The 18,577-nt window shown below is 54.1% G+C and overlaps 1 protein-coding gene across 4 annotated transcripts in view; it reads right to left on the bottom strand.

Moving 5' to 3' along the window:
* The window catches only part of LOC140426503 (uncharacterized oxidoreductase ZK1290.5), a 262,640-nt gene that overhangs the window by 139,201 nt on the left and 104,862 nt on the right, over positions 1 to 18,577 (bottom strand). For all 4 annotated transcript variants that reach the window (XM_072511363.1, XM_072511361.1, XM_072511362.1 and 1 more), the window contains exon 3: positions 10,729 to 10,830. In XM_072511363.1, coding sequence (XP_072367464.1) covers positions 10,729 to 10,830 — 102 coding nt within the window. The remainder of the gene's footprint in view (positions 1 to 10,728; positions 10,831 to 18,577) is intronic.

The raw sequence follows: 18,577 nt of genomic DNA on the forward strand, positions 1-18,577 counted from the left end.
AGCCCAGTGGTGGCGGCAACGTTAAGGATCTGGGGCCAGTGGAGATGGCACAGGGGTGCAGTGGGAGCCTCGGTGTGGTCCCCGATCAGGGGTAACCACCGGTTTGTCCCGGGGAAGATGGACGGGGGGTTTCAGGGCTGGCATCGGGGCGGGGATTAGAAGAATGGGGGACCTGTTCATTGATGGGACATTTGCGAGCCTAGGGGCACTGGAGGAGAAGTTTGAGTTACCCCCGGGAAATGCATTTAGATATATGCAGGTGAGGGCTTTTGTGAGGCGAAAGGTCAGGGAATTCCCGTTGCTCCCGGCACAAGAAATTCAAGACAGGGTGATCTCGGTTGTATGGGTTGGGGAGGGCAAGGTTTTGGCAATACACCAAGAGATGAAAGATGAGGGGGAAGCCCTAGCAGAAGAGTTGAAGGGTAAATGGGAGGAGGAGTTGAGGGAGGAGATCGAGGAAGGTTTGTGGGCTGATGCCCTGGGTAGGGTTAATTCCTCCTCCTCATGTGCTAGGCTCAGCCTGATACAATTTAAGGTGGTTCACAGAGCGCACTTGACGGGGGCGAGGTTGAGTAGGTTCTTTGGGGTAGAGGACAGATGTGGAAGGTGTTCAGGGAGTCCGGCGAACCATGTCCACATGTTTTGGTCATGCCCGGCACTGGAGGGGTTCTGGAGAGGAGTGGCGGGAGGAATATCTCAGGTGGTGAAAGTCCGGGTCAAGCCAAGCTAGGGGCTAGCAATATTCGGAGTAGTGGACGAACCGGGAGTGCAGGAGGCGAAAGAGGCCGGCATTCTGGTCTTTGCGCCCCTAGTAGCCCGGCGAAGGATCTTGCTAATGTGGAAGGAGGCGAAGCCCCCCAGCGTGGAGGCCTGGATAAATGACATGGCTGGGTTCATAAAGCTGGAGAGGATTAAGTTTGCCTTGAGAGGGTCTGCGCAGGGGTTCTACAGGCAGTGGCAACCGTTCCTAGACTATCTCGCGGAGCGTTAGAGGAAGGTCGGTCAGCAGCAGCAGCAACCCTGGGGGGGGGGAGGGGGGAACGAGAGATTGTTTGAGGGGATGGACGAGCAGGAGATAACATGGGGGGTGGGGGAAACTGGCACGTGCGGGGGAGAGCCAGTGTATAAAGCTATGTAAATATACCATTTTGCCATGTATATATCTTGCCCAGTGCGATTTTGTGTTATTTTGTTACAGGGGGGGGTGGTTATTGTTTGTAACGGGAAAAAATTGTTTTGTTAAAAAATGTTAATAAATATATTTAAAATATTAAAAAAACAATTACATTATGTATCAATCCATAAGATTCACAATAAACCTCACACAACACTCCTCCTCTGTGCAGGGATCCTCTCCCAGGAACGACATCTGTCTTGAAACATCACTTTCAACTATATAAATGGAAGCTCCTGCTTATGAAATTGGGGTAATTGAAACATGCAACATAACGCAGAAAGGACCTTTGCTGAGCCCAGGTATCACAATACAATTTAGCCAAGGCTTTCTGTCCTCTCAGAAACACTAGGACCCATTTTATGAAACTTCCAAACTTATTACATTTGCCTCCAGCTGCATCAGGTTAGGTCACTGATGGATCTCTGTGTCTATTCAGAACCCTGGATATCCGTTATCCCTTCTCAGCTCCCAAATAACAGAGGTCAAGTCTGTGCTTTTTGGCAAAGTCCACTGGAACTTTATTAGTCAGCTGTAGTGCCCACTGGTAACTTTATTTTCAATATAACATTTAGAGAGTTCCGACTAGCCCTTTAGCAAGCTGGTCAGATTAATTGTCTTTAGCGAATACAGTAGTTGAGTTTTAAACTACAGGGGCGTCATTCTCCGACCCCCCGCCGGGTCGGAGAATGGCCGTTGGCCGCCGTGAATCCCGCCCCCGCCCCCGCCGAAGTCTCCGCTCCCGGAAATTGGGCGGGGGCGGGAATCCGGCCGCGCCGGTTGGCGGGACCCCCCGCTGGATTCTCCGGCCCGGATGGGCCGAAGTCCCGCCCAGGAATTGCCTGTCCCGCCGACGTAAATCAAACCTGGTATTTACCGGCGGGACCAGGCGGCGTGGGCGGGCTCCGGGGTCATGGGGGGGCGCGGGGCGATCTGACCCCGGGGGGTGCCCCCACGGTGGCCTGGCCCGCGATCGGGGCCCACCGATCCGCGGGCGGGCCTGTGCCGTGGGGGCACTCTTTCCCTTCCGCCTCCGCCACGGTCTCCACCATGGCGGAGGCGGAAGTGACTCTCCCCACTGCGCATGCGTGGGAAACTGACAGCGGCCGCTGACGCTCCCGCGCAAGCGCTGGGAAACTGACAGCGGCCGCTGACGCTCCCGCGCATGCGCCGCATTTCCGCGCCAGCTGGCGGGGCAACAAACGCCATTTCCGCCAGCTGCCGGGGCAGAAATCCCTCCGGCGTCGGCCTTGCCCCTCAATGTTGGGGCTAGGCCGCCAAAGATGCGGAGACTTCCGCACCTTTTTGCCGGCGCGATGCCCGTCTGATTTGCGCCGGCTTTGGCGCCAGTCGGCGGGCATCCCGCCGTTGGGGGAGAATTTCGCCCCAGATCATGGTAATTCTTCAAATCATAATACACAGAATAACATAACTAAGTGATTTAAACAAAAGAAAGATGGTGATTTAGCAAAAGTAGCAAGGAAATAGGTTTTAGAAAAAGATGGATTGATTCCAGAATGAGTTTTTCCATCCCGGGTAAATTATTCTTAAAGAGATTATTATCTTAAGGTCTCGCCTTCTTTTCACCTCTGATTGGCTTTACTTAATTTATAATTCACTCAATTTGGCCAAACTATCTGTCTATCAATTTTAAGAAATATATGTATTTGAAAATATTGGTGCCAATTTCTCATTCCATCGCCTGCCAATTTTCCAACTGAACCACACCTGCATCTAGATATTATTGGAAAAACACAGGGCGCGATTCTCCGCTCCCGCGCCGGTTGGGAGAATCGCCTGGCGCGCCATTTTCCACACGACGCCGGTCCGACGCCCTCACGTGATTCACCCAAGCGGCGAGAACGGCCCCGTCGTGTTGTGCGCGGCGCAGGCTGGAGAATCGCCCGAGACACCCAAAATGGCGATTCTCCGCTATTCTCCGGTCCGGATGGGCCGAGCGGCCTGCCCAATACGACAGGTTCCCACCGGCGCCATCCACACCTAGTCACTGCCGGTGGGAACAGCGCGGGAAAGCTGGGGGCACGGCCTGTGGGGAGGGGGAGGGGGGTTCCTGCACCGGGGGGGGGGGCCTCAAATGGGGTCTGGCCCGCGATCAGTGCCCATCGATCGGCGGGCCGGTGTCTCTGAAGGAGGACCTCATTTCCTCCGCGCCCCGCAAGATCCATCCGACATCTTCTTGCCGGGCGGCCTCGGGGAGGATGGCAACCACGCATGCTTGGGTTGGCTGCGCGCGTGACGCCAGTTACGCGGCGCTGGCCATGCCATTTACGCGGCGCCACTTTTACGCGGTGCCAATGCCCGGCGTGCGTAAATGACGCGACGCCGCTCCTAGCCCCCCGGGGGCGGGAGAATAGGGAACAACATTGGCTATTCTCCAGTCCTCCGGGACATCACCTGAAGACAGTGAGGATCCAAAGATTTCTGTCAAGGCCTCAGCAATTTCCTCTCTAGCCTCCTTCAGTATTCTGGGGTAGATCCCATCAGGCCCTGGGGACTTATCTACCGTAATATTTTTCAAGACGCCCAACACCTCGTCTTTTTGGATCTCAATGTGACCCAGGCTATCTACACACCCTTCTCCAGACTCAACATCTACCAATTCCTTCTCTTTGGTGAATACTGATGCAAAGTATTCATTTCCAGCTTCAACCTCTTCCGCTCACAGGGACGCACGGCACTGAGGGGAAGGAACATGGGCAGGAGGGCCCTCTTCTGAGGCCGGGCCGCTGGAGGGGGATGCACAGAGGACAGACAGAGGCGTCAGGACGGACAGTCAGGACACAGATGGCAGTGAGATGGACGAGGAAGGGGCTGCGAGCCAGGACAGTGATGGCGACAGGACAGCCACTCAGGACAGTGACGCACAGAGGACGTCGCGACAGACGATGGACATCCAGGGCACGGCACCTAACATGGGCCGCAGACTAAATGCACCGGGGCCAGGAGACCCCAGACCTGGGGACAGATGAGGACCTTGCGTATGCGGCACTGCTGTCACCCACCACGTCAACCATCGCAGATACACTCACCTCGGTGGGCACGTAAGTGATGAGGCTTCTGGGTCATTGACTGGTGCTCACCACACATCCGTACCGGTACAGCAGGTGGAGGTAGGATCAGCCGAGGGGCTGGACGGTCGGAGGGCAGCCCAGGCCCAGCACCCAGCTGTCGCCCAGACGGTTCCCGGGTTCCTGGACTTACCGGACCCACCCACAGACCCGATGCCTTTGGAACCCCAGGGACTAGACAACGGGATGATGGCTGTGTTCCAGCAACTGCAGACGCAGCTGGAGGAGTCCATTCGCGTCCATGAGCAGGGAGTGGTGCCGGTCATGGCTGCCACCCAGGCCGACACCGCACGAGTGGCATCCGCGGTGGAGGCAATGGGGGCAACGGTTTTGGCCATGGGTCAGGTTCTTCAAGGCGTGGGGCTTAGTGTGCACGCGTCATCCGTGTCCCACGACAGGGCTGCCGTCTCACAGGCAGCCATGTCCCAGAGCCAGCTGGACATTGCCGCCACACTCCGGGGTCTGTCCCAGTCTCAGTAGGCCATGGCCCAGTTCCAGCAGGCCATCACTGAGAGCGTCGGTGGCCTTGCCCACATGATGGATGGCGTCACACAATCCCAGCGGGAGAGCACAATCCCTGACAGGGATGTCGCACTCCCTGAGCTCCATCGCTGGGAACTTTCAGACCCTGGTCGATTCCACAGCGGGCCTCCAGGACTGGCAGCACCAGGTGTTGGCAGTGCCATGGCGCATGTCTCAGCGGGCACCACCGTCCCATAGTGAGGCCCGGGGGCCACCGGGCTCCCCTACGGAGCAGGAGGTTCCGGTGCCCGTCCTGGTTACTCCAGCAAGGGAGGTACTGGAACACTCGGACTCCCCCCGTTCTGTCTCTGCTGCATCTGGTGGGTTGCGGGCAGAGCAGGCTGGTACCACGCCATTCAGCGTACCCGCCGAGCAGCCTGGCCCATCCAGGCCGGGCCGATGGGGAGCCACGTCGAAGGGCAGGAGTCTCAGCAGTCCGTCTCCACTCCTGCTGTACCGTCTGGGGAAACACCAAGACGTAGTGGTAGGGCCCGTAAGGCCAAGAAGTTAGACACGTAGTAAGTTGGCACGGGTGCAGGGCGCAGCTTAGTTATAGGGGCTAGGGCACTTGTCTTTGAATGTCACGATTAAAGTCACTGTTACACCAAACCTAGATGCACCTGTGCTATGTCCGGTGCCTGAGGGGGTCGTGAGGGGGACCGAGTGACGCTGGGGTTCGAAGATCAGTACAACGGTGAGGCCTGGTGTGCCCCCCTCCCCCCAAACATCCCGTCGTCCTCAGCACACCGACGCCCGCTGCCCCACATGGACATGTGATGGAGTGTCCGTGACGCATACAGGGACCACCGAGGTTGAGGGTTCAGATATGGCCATGAGTCAGACATTGTGTAGCGATCCGGAGCTCACAGCTCATCGCGAAGCGGGTTGTCACCATTCAACATGGCACTGATCACACCCGCTGACAGAAGCAACTGTGTAACAAAATTCGCGATGTGCCACAGGTGTAAGTTGGTCTGTGGCCTCCGTATAGGCGTCATCGGCCACGACCGCAACGGGTAACCCCCGCAACCAGCCCCTCAACCAGGGGGGTTGACCCTCGAAGATAGCGGGGATGAATGATTGTGCCAGTATGAATGCGTCATGCACGCTGCCTGGGTATTGTGTGCACACGTGCATTATCCTCATTCAATGGTCGCAGACCACCTGGATGTTCATGAAATAGTTCCCCTTCCTGTTCAGGAACACGGACGTCATTCTCCGACCCCCGCCAGGTTGGAGAATCGCCGGGGGCTGCTGTGAATCCCGCCCCCACCGGTTGCCGAAGTCTCCGGCACCAGATATTCGGCGGGGGCGGGAATCGGGCCGCGCCGGTTGGCGGGCCCCCCCGCTCGATTCTCCGGCCCGGATGGGCCGAAGTCCCGCCGATAAATTGCCTGTCCCGCCGACGTGGATTAAACCACCTTTTGAACGGCGGGACAAGGCGGCGTGGGCGGGCTCCGGGGTCCTGGGGGGGCGCGGGGCGATCTGGCCCCGGGGGGTGCCCCCACGGTGGCCTGGCCCACGATCGGGGCCCACCAATCCGCGGGCGGGCCTGTGCTGTGGGGGCACTCTTTCCCTTCCGCCTCCGCCACGGTCTCCACCATGGCGGAGGTGGAAGAGACTCCCTCCACTGCGCATGCGTGGGAAACTGTCAGCGGCCGCTGACGCTCCCGCGCATGCGCCGCCCGGGGATGTCATTTCCGCGCCAGCTGGCGGGGCAACAAAGACCGTTTCCGCCAGCTGGCGGGGCGGAAATTCCTCCGGCGCCGGCCTAGCCCCTCAATGTTGGGGCTCGGCCCCCAAAAATGCGGAGCATTCCGCACCTTTGGGGCGGCGCGATGCCCGTCTGATTGGCGCCGTTTTGGGTGCCAGTTGGCGGACATCGCGCCATTTCGCGAGAATTTTGCCCCACATCTCTGTTCTCCGAGGGTGGACGGATGTTGACGTGCACGCCATCAATGATGCCCTGGACCATCGGGATCCCGGCCACTGAGGCGAAATCCGCTGCCCGGGCAGCCTGGTGTGCGCGGTCCTCCGGAAAATTAATGTATCTTTCAGCGACGGCATAGAGGCCATCGGTAACGGCCCGGATGCACCGGTGCACCGATGCCTGAGAGATTCCAGAGAGGTTCCCGCTCGGTGCATGGAAGGACCCCGTGGCAAAAACATTGAGGGCAACCGTGACCTTGACGCTCACCCGGAAGGCATGTCCTCCCCCCGTTACACATGGTGCTAGGTGTGCCATTAGGTGGCATATATGTGCCACCGTCTCCCGACTCAATCTGAATCTCCTCCTGCATGCCACATCGGAAGGTCCTCGAACGACATGCGGTCCCGGTACACACGAGGCCGCAAGGGGCACCTCCGCCGCCTTGACCCGACCACCTGCTCGTGCTCCTCCCCCGGCGCCCCATCAGGATCTGATTCGTCGACCTCTGCCTGCCCGCGACATGGAGGTCATTGTCACCCTCCGCCTCCTCTTGGACCTGTCGGGCGTGAGGGCCTGCAGCATGAGCGCCTGCCACGGGGCCCTGTGCAGCCAGTCACTCTGCTGCAGCTGCCTCTGCAGCAGCTTCTCTGAGCCACCTGTGTCGGTGGCGCCGAATGGCAACCTGCAGGGCAGCCGCAGCCACCACGGCGGCAAACATTGATGGCTGTTGTGCAAACATAACAAACTAAACGGGCCGGGGGGGGGGGTTGGGAGGGAGAGACAACTACATTTTTAACGAGGGCGCTTGGACACGTCGACAGCCAGGGCCCATGGGATACATGGGTGCCCCGGCTGGCTGGTTGCCCTTCATACATGCAAGCGCCCTTACACCTGCCCACAGTATCCGTCTCCCATCCAGTTCACCCCGTCCCTCCTCATTGCAGCGCCAGTGGCCTCAACCCATCACCATGATCTTCACTTGGAAGCGTGTCTTCGCAACCGTCCTGCCACGGCAGTCCAACTGGCGTGTCGCTCCCATGCGTACCCTTGGAGGCCCCTCACCACTCCACCCCCCCCCGATAGAATGGTGGCATCATTTGCCCCAAACCCTCCTCCTTCTCCTTCCCCCCCCCTCCTCCTTTGCGCCCCCCCTGGGGAATCGCGGCATCCACATCAGAGACCCCTCTGGCTCCTCCTCCCCCCCCCCCCCCGGAGAATCGCGGCATCCATATCAGAGACACCCCCCCACCCGCCATCACCGGCCGTGGATGCAACTTCCTTCTGCCTGCCTGTAATTGGCGTGAACGCCCATTCTCCCAAACGGCGCGGCATGGGAGAATCGCACCCCTTATATCTGACTAGAATAGTTAATTTCTATCAGTCACCTAATAAATCCCTCTGGAAATTAAATGAAAATTTGATATATTTAAAATCCTATATACAGTATTCTACCAAATGTCCAGCACCAAAGTAAAGTGCATATTAGAGTGTGTTTACTTCTTAAACTATCTGTTGGTGTGTAATGAGAGATCTATCGGCCACGTCGCGCCCAACTGGGAGCGCGACAGGCCAGTAGATACGGTGAGGCTTACCGGCAGCCAATACGCCTTGCGGGAGCTACCCAAGTCCTGTGTGGGGCCACAATCAGAATCCCGCCCACGATGGGGGAGAACCAAGCTGCGGTACTTAAGCGTACACACCCAGGATCTACCGGTCTCCCAGCATCTAACAGCCTCCCCAGGGAGCCCTCAGCCGGACTACCCTATCCTCTGATCCGTAGCTCTGGTTCCCATCCCCCTGCCAAACTATGAACCTCCCATTCCCTGAGCATGCTGGATAACAGAGACGTTCCTGTAACCATGACGTATATAGAATTCACCCAACAAATGTTGGCTGGAATTCTCCGACCGTTGGGATTCTGTCTTCCCGCCGGCAAAGCACCCCCGCCTGCGGGTTTCCCGGCAGCATGGGGTTGCTTGAATGGGAAATCCCATTGACAAGCGGCAGGAGTAGAGAATCCCGCCGGCAGCAAATGGCACGGTGCTGAGAAACACGCTGCTGGGGCCCAGGGAATCCAGCCCGTTATGAAACCATTGAATCCCCTACATTGATATCAAAATGCAGAATTCTGATTCATTCCATCATATCATTTCTGCAGGTCTTTTAAAATATAAACTGGTGATATGAAATGTGATAAGAGAGTACTAACTATTTCCAAACTCTCAAAACTTGATTAAAAAAAACCTTCTCCCATTTATTCTTTCCCCTCTTTTCGAGTCTCCCTTCTGCTCCAAAACATTCCCAACCAAATGCCCATGCAGGAAGCCCTGCTCTAGGCCTCTGCAACTGATGTTCTGCAACTATACTACTTTCTCTACTTCAACAAATTGAGAAGCATCTAACCCAATTATCTGCCTACTCAGATGATCTATTAGAGATCAAGGCCGGGATTCTCCCCTACCTGGCGGGGAGGAGGTACCCGGCAGGATGGAGTGGCGGGAACCACTCCGCACCTTTAGGGGCCAAGCCTTCACCTTGAGGGGCTAGGCCCGCGCCGGAGTGGTTGGCGTGCCGCCGACCGGCGGGAAAGGCCTTTGGCGCCATGCCAGCCAGGGCCAAGGGACTGCGCCGGGCGGCGGAAGTCCGCGCATGAGCGGGAGCGTCAGCGGCTCATCCCTGCGCATGCGCAAGGGAGGGTGTCACTTCCGCATCTGCCATCGCGGAGGCTGTGGCCGAGGCGGAAGGAAAAGAGTGGCCCCACGGCACAGGCCCGCCCGCGGATCGGTGGGCCCCGATCGCGGGCCAGGCCACCATGGGGGCACCCCCCTGGGCCAGATCGCCCCGCCAGGACCCCAGAGCCCGCCCGCGCCGCCAGTCCTGCCAGGATGGTAGGTGGTTTGATTCGGGACTGGCATGACAGCAGCGGGACTTCGGCCCATCGTGGGCCGGAGAATCGCCGGGGGGGGGGGCACCCGCCGACCGGCGCGGCGCGATTCCCGCCCCTGCCAAATTTTCGGTGCCGGAGAATTCGGCGGCCGGCGGAGGCGGGATTCACGCCGCCCTCCCGGTGGGGGGTCGGAGAATCCCGCCCCTGGGCTGGAATTCACTGGTCATTGCGATTCCTTTTTCCTGCTGGCAATGGACCCCCTCCAGCGGCTGGGGAACTGGAGAATCCAGCTCCAGAAATGTATTACGTTGAGAAATGTGGTAATGAACATCAACAGGGATGCCATTCTGCCTGTGCCCCGTAGTCACTTGAAATGAACATACAAGAACGGGAAGATAAAGGCTAACTGGCTAACTGAGCCTGTCCTGTATTGCCATAGTGTAACTTCCTCATAACACTCGGAGTTGTGGAAGGGATTAGTGAGGGGGGGGTGGGGTTGGAATATCCTTGTACGCGGATGATTTGTTCTTATACATTTAGGAGCCGGGATCTTCGGTGGGGGACATAATGGATTTGCTTCAAAGGTTTGGGGCGTCTTCAGGGTATAAGCTGAATTTGGGAAAAAGTGGGTATTTTGTGGTTCCCTCTCCAGGGGCGGAGGCTGAGGGAAGGGGGTTGCCATTTTGTGTGGCAATGTCTCACTTCAGGTATCTGGGGCATTTTAGGTTCGGGGTGTGGTTGGTGGGATGACGATCAGGGGAAATCACGGATTTGAGCCGAGGAGAATGGATGCGAGGTTCCAGGTTTGGGAGGAGAAGGGGATCAAGGAGATGAAGGATTTGTTTCTGGGAGGGCGGTTTACGAGCTTGGAAGAACTGAATGAGAAGTTTAGGTTGGCGTGGGGGGAGAGTTTCCGGTACATGCAGGTCCCTGCCCCCAAGTTTTGAAATCCCTGAAATAGGCAAAGAAAATAAAGTGAAAAAAACTAAATTTAGGAAAATTATACAAACTTGTAGTTCAAATCTCCTAACGCTAATTAAGTTAAAATACTTCCAAAGTACAAGAAAATAACAGCACAAAATATGTTGTGAGTCTGCTCAAAATCTAGATAATAGCCATCACTCACCTTCATCATATAGCGTTTCCATGACTTGCCAAGTTTCAGCTCGGAGTTCTCGATTAGTTTTTCCCAGGGCATTTCCATCAGGCCAATGCATGAGATAAAGATCTGAAACAGGAATACGTGTACCTTTGTTTATTCACAAAAGGAAATATGAATCAAAGTCAATGTTTAGAGAAATATGTCAGCAGCACATGCATGAGTTGTTAATGTGAACAGCAGCTGCCCTGGCAGAGTTCGGCAAACATTTGGTGCAGTTGTAGATCTCCAAATTTCTTTCTCTGTCAGTCTGGCCTCAATAAAAGTTGAGACGGATTCGCACGTAAACAGAAGTTATTTATTTAGCTTGCAAGCTTGAATCATCTTACAGAAACGTAAAAGACATCCAGCCTCTTACATCCCAGAAAACGACTGAACTAAAAGACAAAGGGATCTCTGCAAAATCAATTCAAATGGTATCAAGTTTCACATACTCGACGGACATAGGTCAGCCTATGTCCCTCCTGACCTGTTCGATCTATTCTGATTGGCTCACTTCCAATCCCTTTCTCTGGCCCCTATCAATGCAGCATCACTCTCATAGACACACCTCTTCCTGCTTTTTCCATGCGGTCTCAAATTCCTTTGTCCCTAACTGCAAGAATCAAAGTGGCTTATTTCTACATTACATTAACTAGTAACTCTAAAGTAACTATTTTATATCACATTCGTCACAGTCAGGTCCCACACTCACACAGATCAGAAAAACACCCTGTCCCAATGAACAAGTAATTCGGATGAAAATCCTGGCATTGATCCCGTGCTCTAAACCAGAATGGAAACTGATTTGCTTTAAGATTAAATCATTATTCCTGCAGAGACGCTGAGTTGGTTAGGCTGATTAATCACTCAATTTGGCCAGATTGTCTTCCAATAAACAGAAATCCCATTTAATTGCCAGACCACTGGAGTCTTTTGGGGACAATAACTGTTATTGGTGATAAGTGAGGTTACAGCTGTGAATATTTCCCTCTTGGAGGCAAACAGAAAATAAGACATTTAATGTAGATTTGGCCAGCGTAAAAGCTAAATCCAGGTAGAAGTTTCATCGAAAGAAAAGCAAGGTGGCTGACATGTTCTGAACAGTTTGGCCAACATGTCATTTGAATATATATGAAATTACAGTCAAGGTTAAGGAATATAAATTACTGCGGAAATATGTATATTCTCATGTTACTGCAGCATCTTGGATGCAATCGAGGCTTTATCACTCAAAGATGTGTGTGGCCTCCTACAGCAGCTGGCGAAATGGCTGCTGTACGAGGAGCACACATATTTATACTCCGCCTACTGGGCGGAGCCAGCAGGCAGGGATCTACCCCCGTACCTGTAGTACAGGGCCTTACCGTAAAGCACCTACACCGACATCCTCTATATACAATATATACATCAGTGGTGACTACCACATTCACCCCCTGTTAAAATTGAGTCCGGCGGGGGTGGTGGAGAACTATATACAGGGAGACGTTTTAAAGTACAGAGGGAAAATAAATTGAGTCCAGCGGGGTGGAGGGGAAAATTATATACAGAGTGATAATGTTTTAAAAGTCCAGGTCATGTTAGATTCAATCGGTCCGGAGCCTTGATCTGCTGTTGGGAGTGCCGCAGTGCTGGCGGCGATTCCGGTGTTGGTCTGGTCTTCGGTGGCTCCGGGAGCGTGTCGAAGTTCTCTTCATCCCCGGGTATGGGCAGGGGAGGACAGATTGTCCTGGGGCGGGGGTTGCAGCTGGGTGCGCCGGGGGAGGGGGGCTGGCGCCGGGCCGGAGGGTGTGAGTGTGCGGAACCAGCTAGTGCCAGGTCCCTGAGGGAGACTGTATCTTGGTGGCCGTCGGGGTACGCTACGTAGGCGTACTGTGGGTTGGTGTGGAGTAGCTGTGCCCTCTCAACCAACGGGTCTTCCTTGTGGAGTCGTACGTGTTTTCGGAGGAGTACGGGTCCTGGAGCTGTGAGCCAAGTTGGGAGCGACACCCCGGAGATGGACTTCCTAGGGAAGGCAAAGAGACGTTCATGGGGTGTTTCGTTGGTCGCGGTGCACAGGAGCGACCGAATGGAGTGACGGGCGTCGGGGAGGATCTCCTGCCAGCGGGAGGCCGGGAGATTTCTGGACCGTAGGGCCAGCTGGACGGCCCTCCAGACTGTCCCATTCTCCCTCTCCACCTGCCCGTTTCCCCGGGGGTTGTAGCTGGTCGTCCTGCTCGAGGCGATACCCCTGTTGAGCAGGAACTGACGCAGCTCATCGCTCATGAATGAGGACCCCTGTCACTGTGGATGTAGGCGGGGAAGCTGAACAGAGCGAAGATGGTGTTGAGGGCTTTGATGACGCTGGCAGATGTCATGTCAGGGCATGGGATGGCGAAGAGGAATCTGGAATATTCATCGACCACACTGAGGAAGTATGTGTTACAGTCGGTGGAGGGGAGGGGCCCTTGGACTCCACGCTGAGGCGTTCAAAGGGGCGGGAGGCCTTCACCAGGCGCGCACGGTCTGGCCGGTAGAAGTGCGGTTTGCACTCCGCGCAGACTTGGCAGTCTCTGGTGATAGCCCTGACTTCCTCGATGGAGTAGGGCAGATTGCGGGCCTTGATGAAATGGTAAAAACGTGTGACCCCCGGGTGACAGAGGGTGTCGTGCTGAGTCCGGAGTCAGTCCACCTGTGCGCTGGCACATGTGCCTCGGGATAGGGCATCGGGGGGGCTCGTTGAGCTTACCGGGGCGATACAAAATCTCGTAGCTGTAGGTGGAGAGCTCGATCCTCCACCTCAAGATGTTATTGTTTTTGATCTTACCCCGCTGGGTGTTATTGAACATAAAGGCAACCGACCGTTGGTCAGTGAGGAGAGTGAATCTCCTGCCGGCCAGGTAATGCCTCCAATGCCGCACAGCTTCAACGATGGCTTGCGCCTCATTCTCGACGGAGGACTGCCGAATTTTGGAGGCATGTAGGGTTCGTGAAAAAAATGCCACGGGCCTGCCTGCCTGGTTGAGGGTGGCAGCTAGAGCGACGTTTGATGCATCGCTCTCGACTTGGAATGTTAATGTCTCGGCTTTGGCGATGTCGGCCTTGATACGGTTGAAGGCCTGGTGAGCCTCGGCCGTTAAGGGGAAAAGAGTGGATTGAATGAGTGGGTGGGCCTTGTCCGCATAGTTTGGGACCCACTGGGCGTTATAAGAAAAGAACCCCAGGCATCGTTTGAGGGCCTTGGGGCAGTGGGGGAGGGGGAGTTCCATGAGGGGGCGCATGCGGTCAGGATCGGGCCCCAGGACTCCGTTCTGGACCACATAGCCGAGGATGGCTAAGCGGTTCGTGCTGAATACGCACTTCTCCTTGTTGTAGGTTAGGTTGAGGAGAGTGACGGTGTGGAGAAATTTTGCAAAGTTGGCGTCATGGTCCTGCTGATCGTGGCCGCAGGTGGTGACATTGTCCAGGTACGGGAAAGTGGCCCGCAGCCCGTACCGGTCAACCATTCGGTCCGGTTCCCATTGGAAAACCGAGACCCCGTTGGTGACGCCAAAGGGAACCCTAAGAAAGTGGTAAAGGCCGCCATCTGCCTCGAAGGCAGTGTATGGTCCGCCTTACGGATGGGGAGCAGGTGGTAGGCGGATTTCAGGTCCACAGTTGAGAAGACCCGGACCATATCAGATATGCGTGGGAGGGGGTACTCGTCGAGCTGTGTGTACCTATTGATGGTCTGGCTGTAGTCCACGACAATCCTGTGTTTCTCCCCAGTTTTCACAACTACCACTTGGGCTCTCCAAGGGCTATTGCTGGCCTAGATGATGCCTTCCCGAAGCAGTCGCTGGACCTCGGACCTGATGAAGGTCCTGTCCTGGGCGCTGTACCGTCTGCTCCTGGTGGCTTCGGGTTTGCAATCCGGGGTTAAGTTTGCAAATAGGGAAGGTGGGTCGACCTTTAGGGTCGCGAGGCCGCATACAGTAAGGGGTGGTAGGGGCCCGCCGAATTTCAGTATTAGGCTCTGGAGGTTACACTGGAAGTCCAGGCCGAGTAGCAGGGCAGCGCAGATGTTGGGGAGGATGTAGAGGCGGAAGCCGCTGAATTCCACGCCCTGGACAGCGAGAGTGGCGATGCGGTACCCCCGGATCGCCACGGAGTGGGACCCGGAGGCCAGGGAGATTCTCTGGTTAGCGGGGTGTACCGCGAGGGAGCAGCGCCTTACCGTATCAGGGTGAATGAAGCTCTCAGTGCTCCCGGAGTCCAGCAGACAGGAGATCTCGTGCCCATCGATCTTCACGTTGGTAGAAGCCTTTGCCAGGTTGTGTGGGCGAGACTGGTCAATCGTGACCGAGGCGAGACGCGGTTGTTCGTTGGCGGTTGCGGGCAGCGCGCGGCCAGATGAGGTGCCCAGGGGGCATGGGTCCTGGTAAGATGGCGGCGGCCACGGGCCGCACGTGTCGTGGGGAAAACAAGGGAGCGGCGCCTGACGATCCTGGGAAGAACAAGATGGCGGTCCCCACGGGCTGCACGTGGTGGGGGTCGAACAAGATGGCAGCGCCCACGGGCCACACGTGGTCCGCGGAGGGGAAGATGGCGGCGCCCACTGGCCGCAGGTGGGGGGAGCTGGAACAATAGCGGCAACTGAGTGGGCCTGGCACACCGCAGCAAAGTGCCCCTTATTGCCACTGGCCTTGCAAAGGGCACTCCAGGCCGGGCAGCACTGTCGGGGGTGTTTCGACTGCCCACAGAAGTATCATTTGGGGCCCCCGGGGTTCGTTGGCTGTCGCGCGGCACAGGCGTGAGGCTGGCTGAGGGCGGTCGCTGGTGGGGTCCATGATTGGGCGGCCGTCTGCGAAGTCCACGAAGCACAGGAGGGGTGGGCCGCGCGGTCGGAGGCGTAGGCCTGGATGTTGCACGGAGCAACCATAAGCGAGAGCGCTAGCTTTTTGGTTTCCACGAGGTCGAGCGTGGCCCCTTCTAAGAGGCACTGGCGGATGTAATCGGACCCTATCCCCGTAACAAAAGCATCTCTCATGAGCAAGTTCGTGTGTTCCGTGGCCGAGACGGCCTGACAGTCACAGTCTCTAACTAGGGGAATCAGGGCATGCCAGAAATCTTCCATTGACTCACCAGGAAGTTGACGACGAGTGGAGAGGAGATGTCTGGCTTAAGCGTGTTAGTCCGCTGAGCGTAGTTTTCCTTCAGTAGCGCCATGGCGTCTGCGTAGATCGGCGCGTCCTGGACACGTGGAAAGACGTTGGCGCTTAGCCGCGTGTAAAGGATCTGAATCTTCTGAGCTTCTGGAATTGGGTCTGGCGCAGACCCGATGTATGCTTCAAAACAGGCTAGACAATGTTCAAAGTCCTTTTTGGCGTTGTCTGATTGCGGATGCTGCTGCAGGCGATCCTGCTTGATGCGGAGGTCCATCTTCTGAAAACTTAGTGTAATAAATTGATGCACGATCAATTACACAAAGACGAGAGTTGGATGCAATCGAGATTTTATTACACTAAGACGTGTGGCCTCCTACAGCAGCTGGCGAAATGGCTGCTGTATGAGGAGCACACATATTTATACTCTTGCCTACTGGGCGGAGCCAGCAGGCAGGGAACTACCCCCTACCTATAGTACAGTGCCTTACCGTAAAGCACCTACACCAACATCATCTTTGTACAATATATACATCAGTGGTAACTACCACAATCTGATTTTCCACACTTTGTTTGGGGAGTCACTTAAAGCCACGGTGAAAGTTTGCAGCAGCTCAACTTAATGCCGAAGATCTGATTGATCTTAAATTTGATCATTCTTAACTGTTCATCAGGCTGTGCAAAATTCTACTGAATTTTTCCCTTTCCATGTCAATATTCTGTCTCCAGCACTGCTCCTTTGTTTTTTTTAAATTTTTTTGCTCAGTCTACCTTAAGCAAAGTATGTAAGAAATCAGAAATAAAAACTAGAAATGCATCTGTAAAGATAAATAGGGAAAATGGTGCTGTAGTGGTAATGTCGCTGGACTCATAATCCAGAGATCCAGGCAAGGATTCTGAGGTCATGGGCTCACATTCTACCACAACAGCTGGTGGAATTTAAATTCAGTTGAGAGATCAAGAATTGAAAGCTAGTCTCAGTAATGGCGCCTGTGAAACTATAATGAATTGTCATAAAAAGTTCAATTGGGTCACTATGCCATTTAGGGCACCCATCCTTAACAGATCTGGTCTATATCTCCACCCACAGCATCTGCCCTCTGAAAGGGCCCAGCAAGCCATTCAGTTATGGCGATTAGGGAATGGGCTGGTTTTGTCAGTGATGCTGACATCCCATGAATACATTTTTAAAAAATGAAACCCTTCATTGCAAATTCACATAATGAACCAACCCATATAATATCCAAAACCACCAGCTATACATAATAAAATCTCGACAGAAAATGATGGAAATAGTCGGCAGGACAGGCAGCATCTGAGGAGAGAGAGACAGATCCTTATGCAAGGGCACCTACCTGAACATTAACTTTGTGTCTCTCTGATGCTGCCTGACCTGCTGAGTATCTCTAGCACTTTTGTTTTTTATTTTGGATTTCCAAAGTATTGTGGAATAAAATCCCTGCCCCTCTCAAACTTTCAAGGTGTGAAAAAGTGGTGTCAGAATTTGTTGGACAGTATCCTATAATTTAGAGCAAATTGAATATTTAAATTGGGCAACTGAAGGAGTGCTTAATCCACAGGAATACAATACCTTGCCAGTCCTGCAATATATTGGGAGTTGTCCAATATTTGGGAAGCACTGCTATACATTGGCAATGCAAATTCTGGGAAAAGAATGTCCACTGTATTGCTCTAATTATAATTCAAATGATGTTGTTGAAATAAAACTTGAATTGTTTTGATTTGAGAAGAATGAATATAAATATTAATAGAAGCAAAAGGCTACTGCATTATTTTTGTATACATTTCTCATCTTTAAAAAAAATAAATTTGGAGTACCCAATTCATTTTTTTCCAATTAAGGGTCAATTTAGCGTGGCCAATCCACCTACCCTGCACATCTTTGGGTTGTGAAGGTGAGACCCGTGCAGACATGGGGAGAATGTGCAAACTCCACATGGACAGTGACCTGGGGCCGGGGTCGAACCCGGGTTCTCGGCGCCGTGAGGCAGCAGTGCTAACCAGAGCGCCACTGTGCTGCCTATAATATTTCCCACCTAATGCCTGCATAAACACCCATGAATGAAAAGATTACATAGTTCTTTGGTGACACAAATCATGAAAATAATAAGATGAAAGAATACAGATTGTATTTCTTGATCGGTGACTGGAGATAATTACACAGGATTATTGGTAATTGTTTATCTAAACTAAAAAGTAATTGTGCTGGAAATCAGAAATGAACAAAAAATGCATGAAATGCATAAGAGAACCAACATCTGAAAAAGAAAGACCATTTAATGTGGATTCCCATATAAATAAATGAACATATAAGTGAGTTGAACAATTAATAAGTGTATTTGAGACAGACAGTGTCAGTGAGCCAAAAGAACAAAAATGAGAATGTAAAAGCAAGTGACAGCAAGAATGTGATGGTGAGTGAGAGGGAAGAACAGATTTCTTCATAGAATTGGGTGTGATCACATTCAACCCTATATTTTACGACTGTTGGGATTTAGTTTGGTCCTTGAATTTGAATGATCATGTGCAGATCACAAAGGTTTATTGTATGAATGGTCAGACTTAGGTAGCAGGACTTCATGACAATAGGAATTTTGCAGTGTGCTTTTGGCACAGGAATCCAGCCCTCAAGTTAGTCTCTTTTGGCCACATTGTAGCATGGTCATGTGAGCAAGTGTGTAAACTACCAAATC

The sequence above is a fragment of the Scyliorhinus torazame genome, chromosome 7 (genome assembly GCF_047496885.1).
Source record: "Scyliorhinus torazame isolate Kashiwa2021f chromosome 7, sScyTor2.1, whole genome shotgun sequence".
Taxonomy (NCBI): domain Eukaryota; kingdom Metazoa; phylum Chordata; class Chondrichthyes; order Carcharhiniformes; family Scyliorhinidae; genus Scyliorhinus; species Scyliorhinus torazame.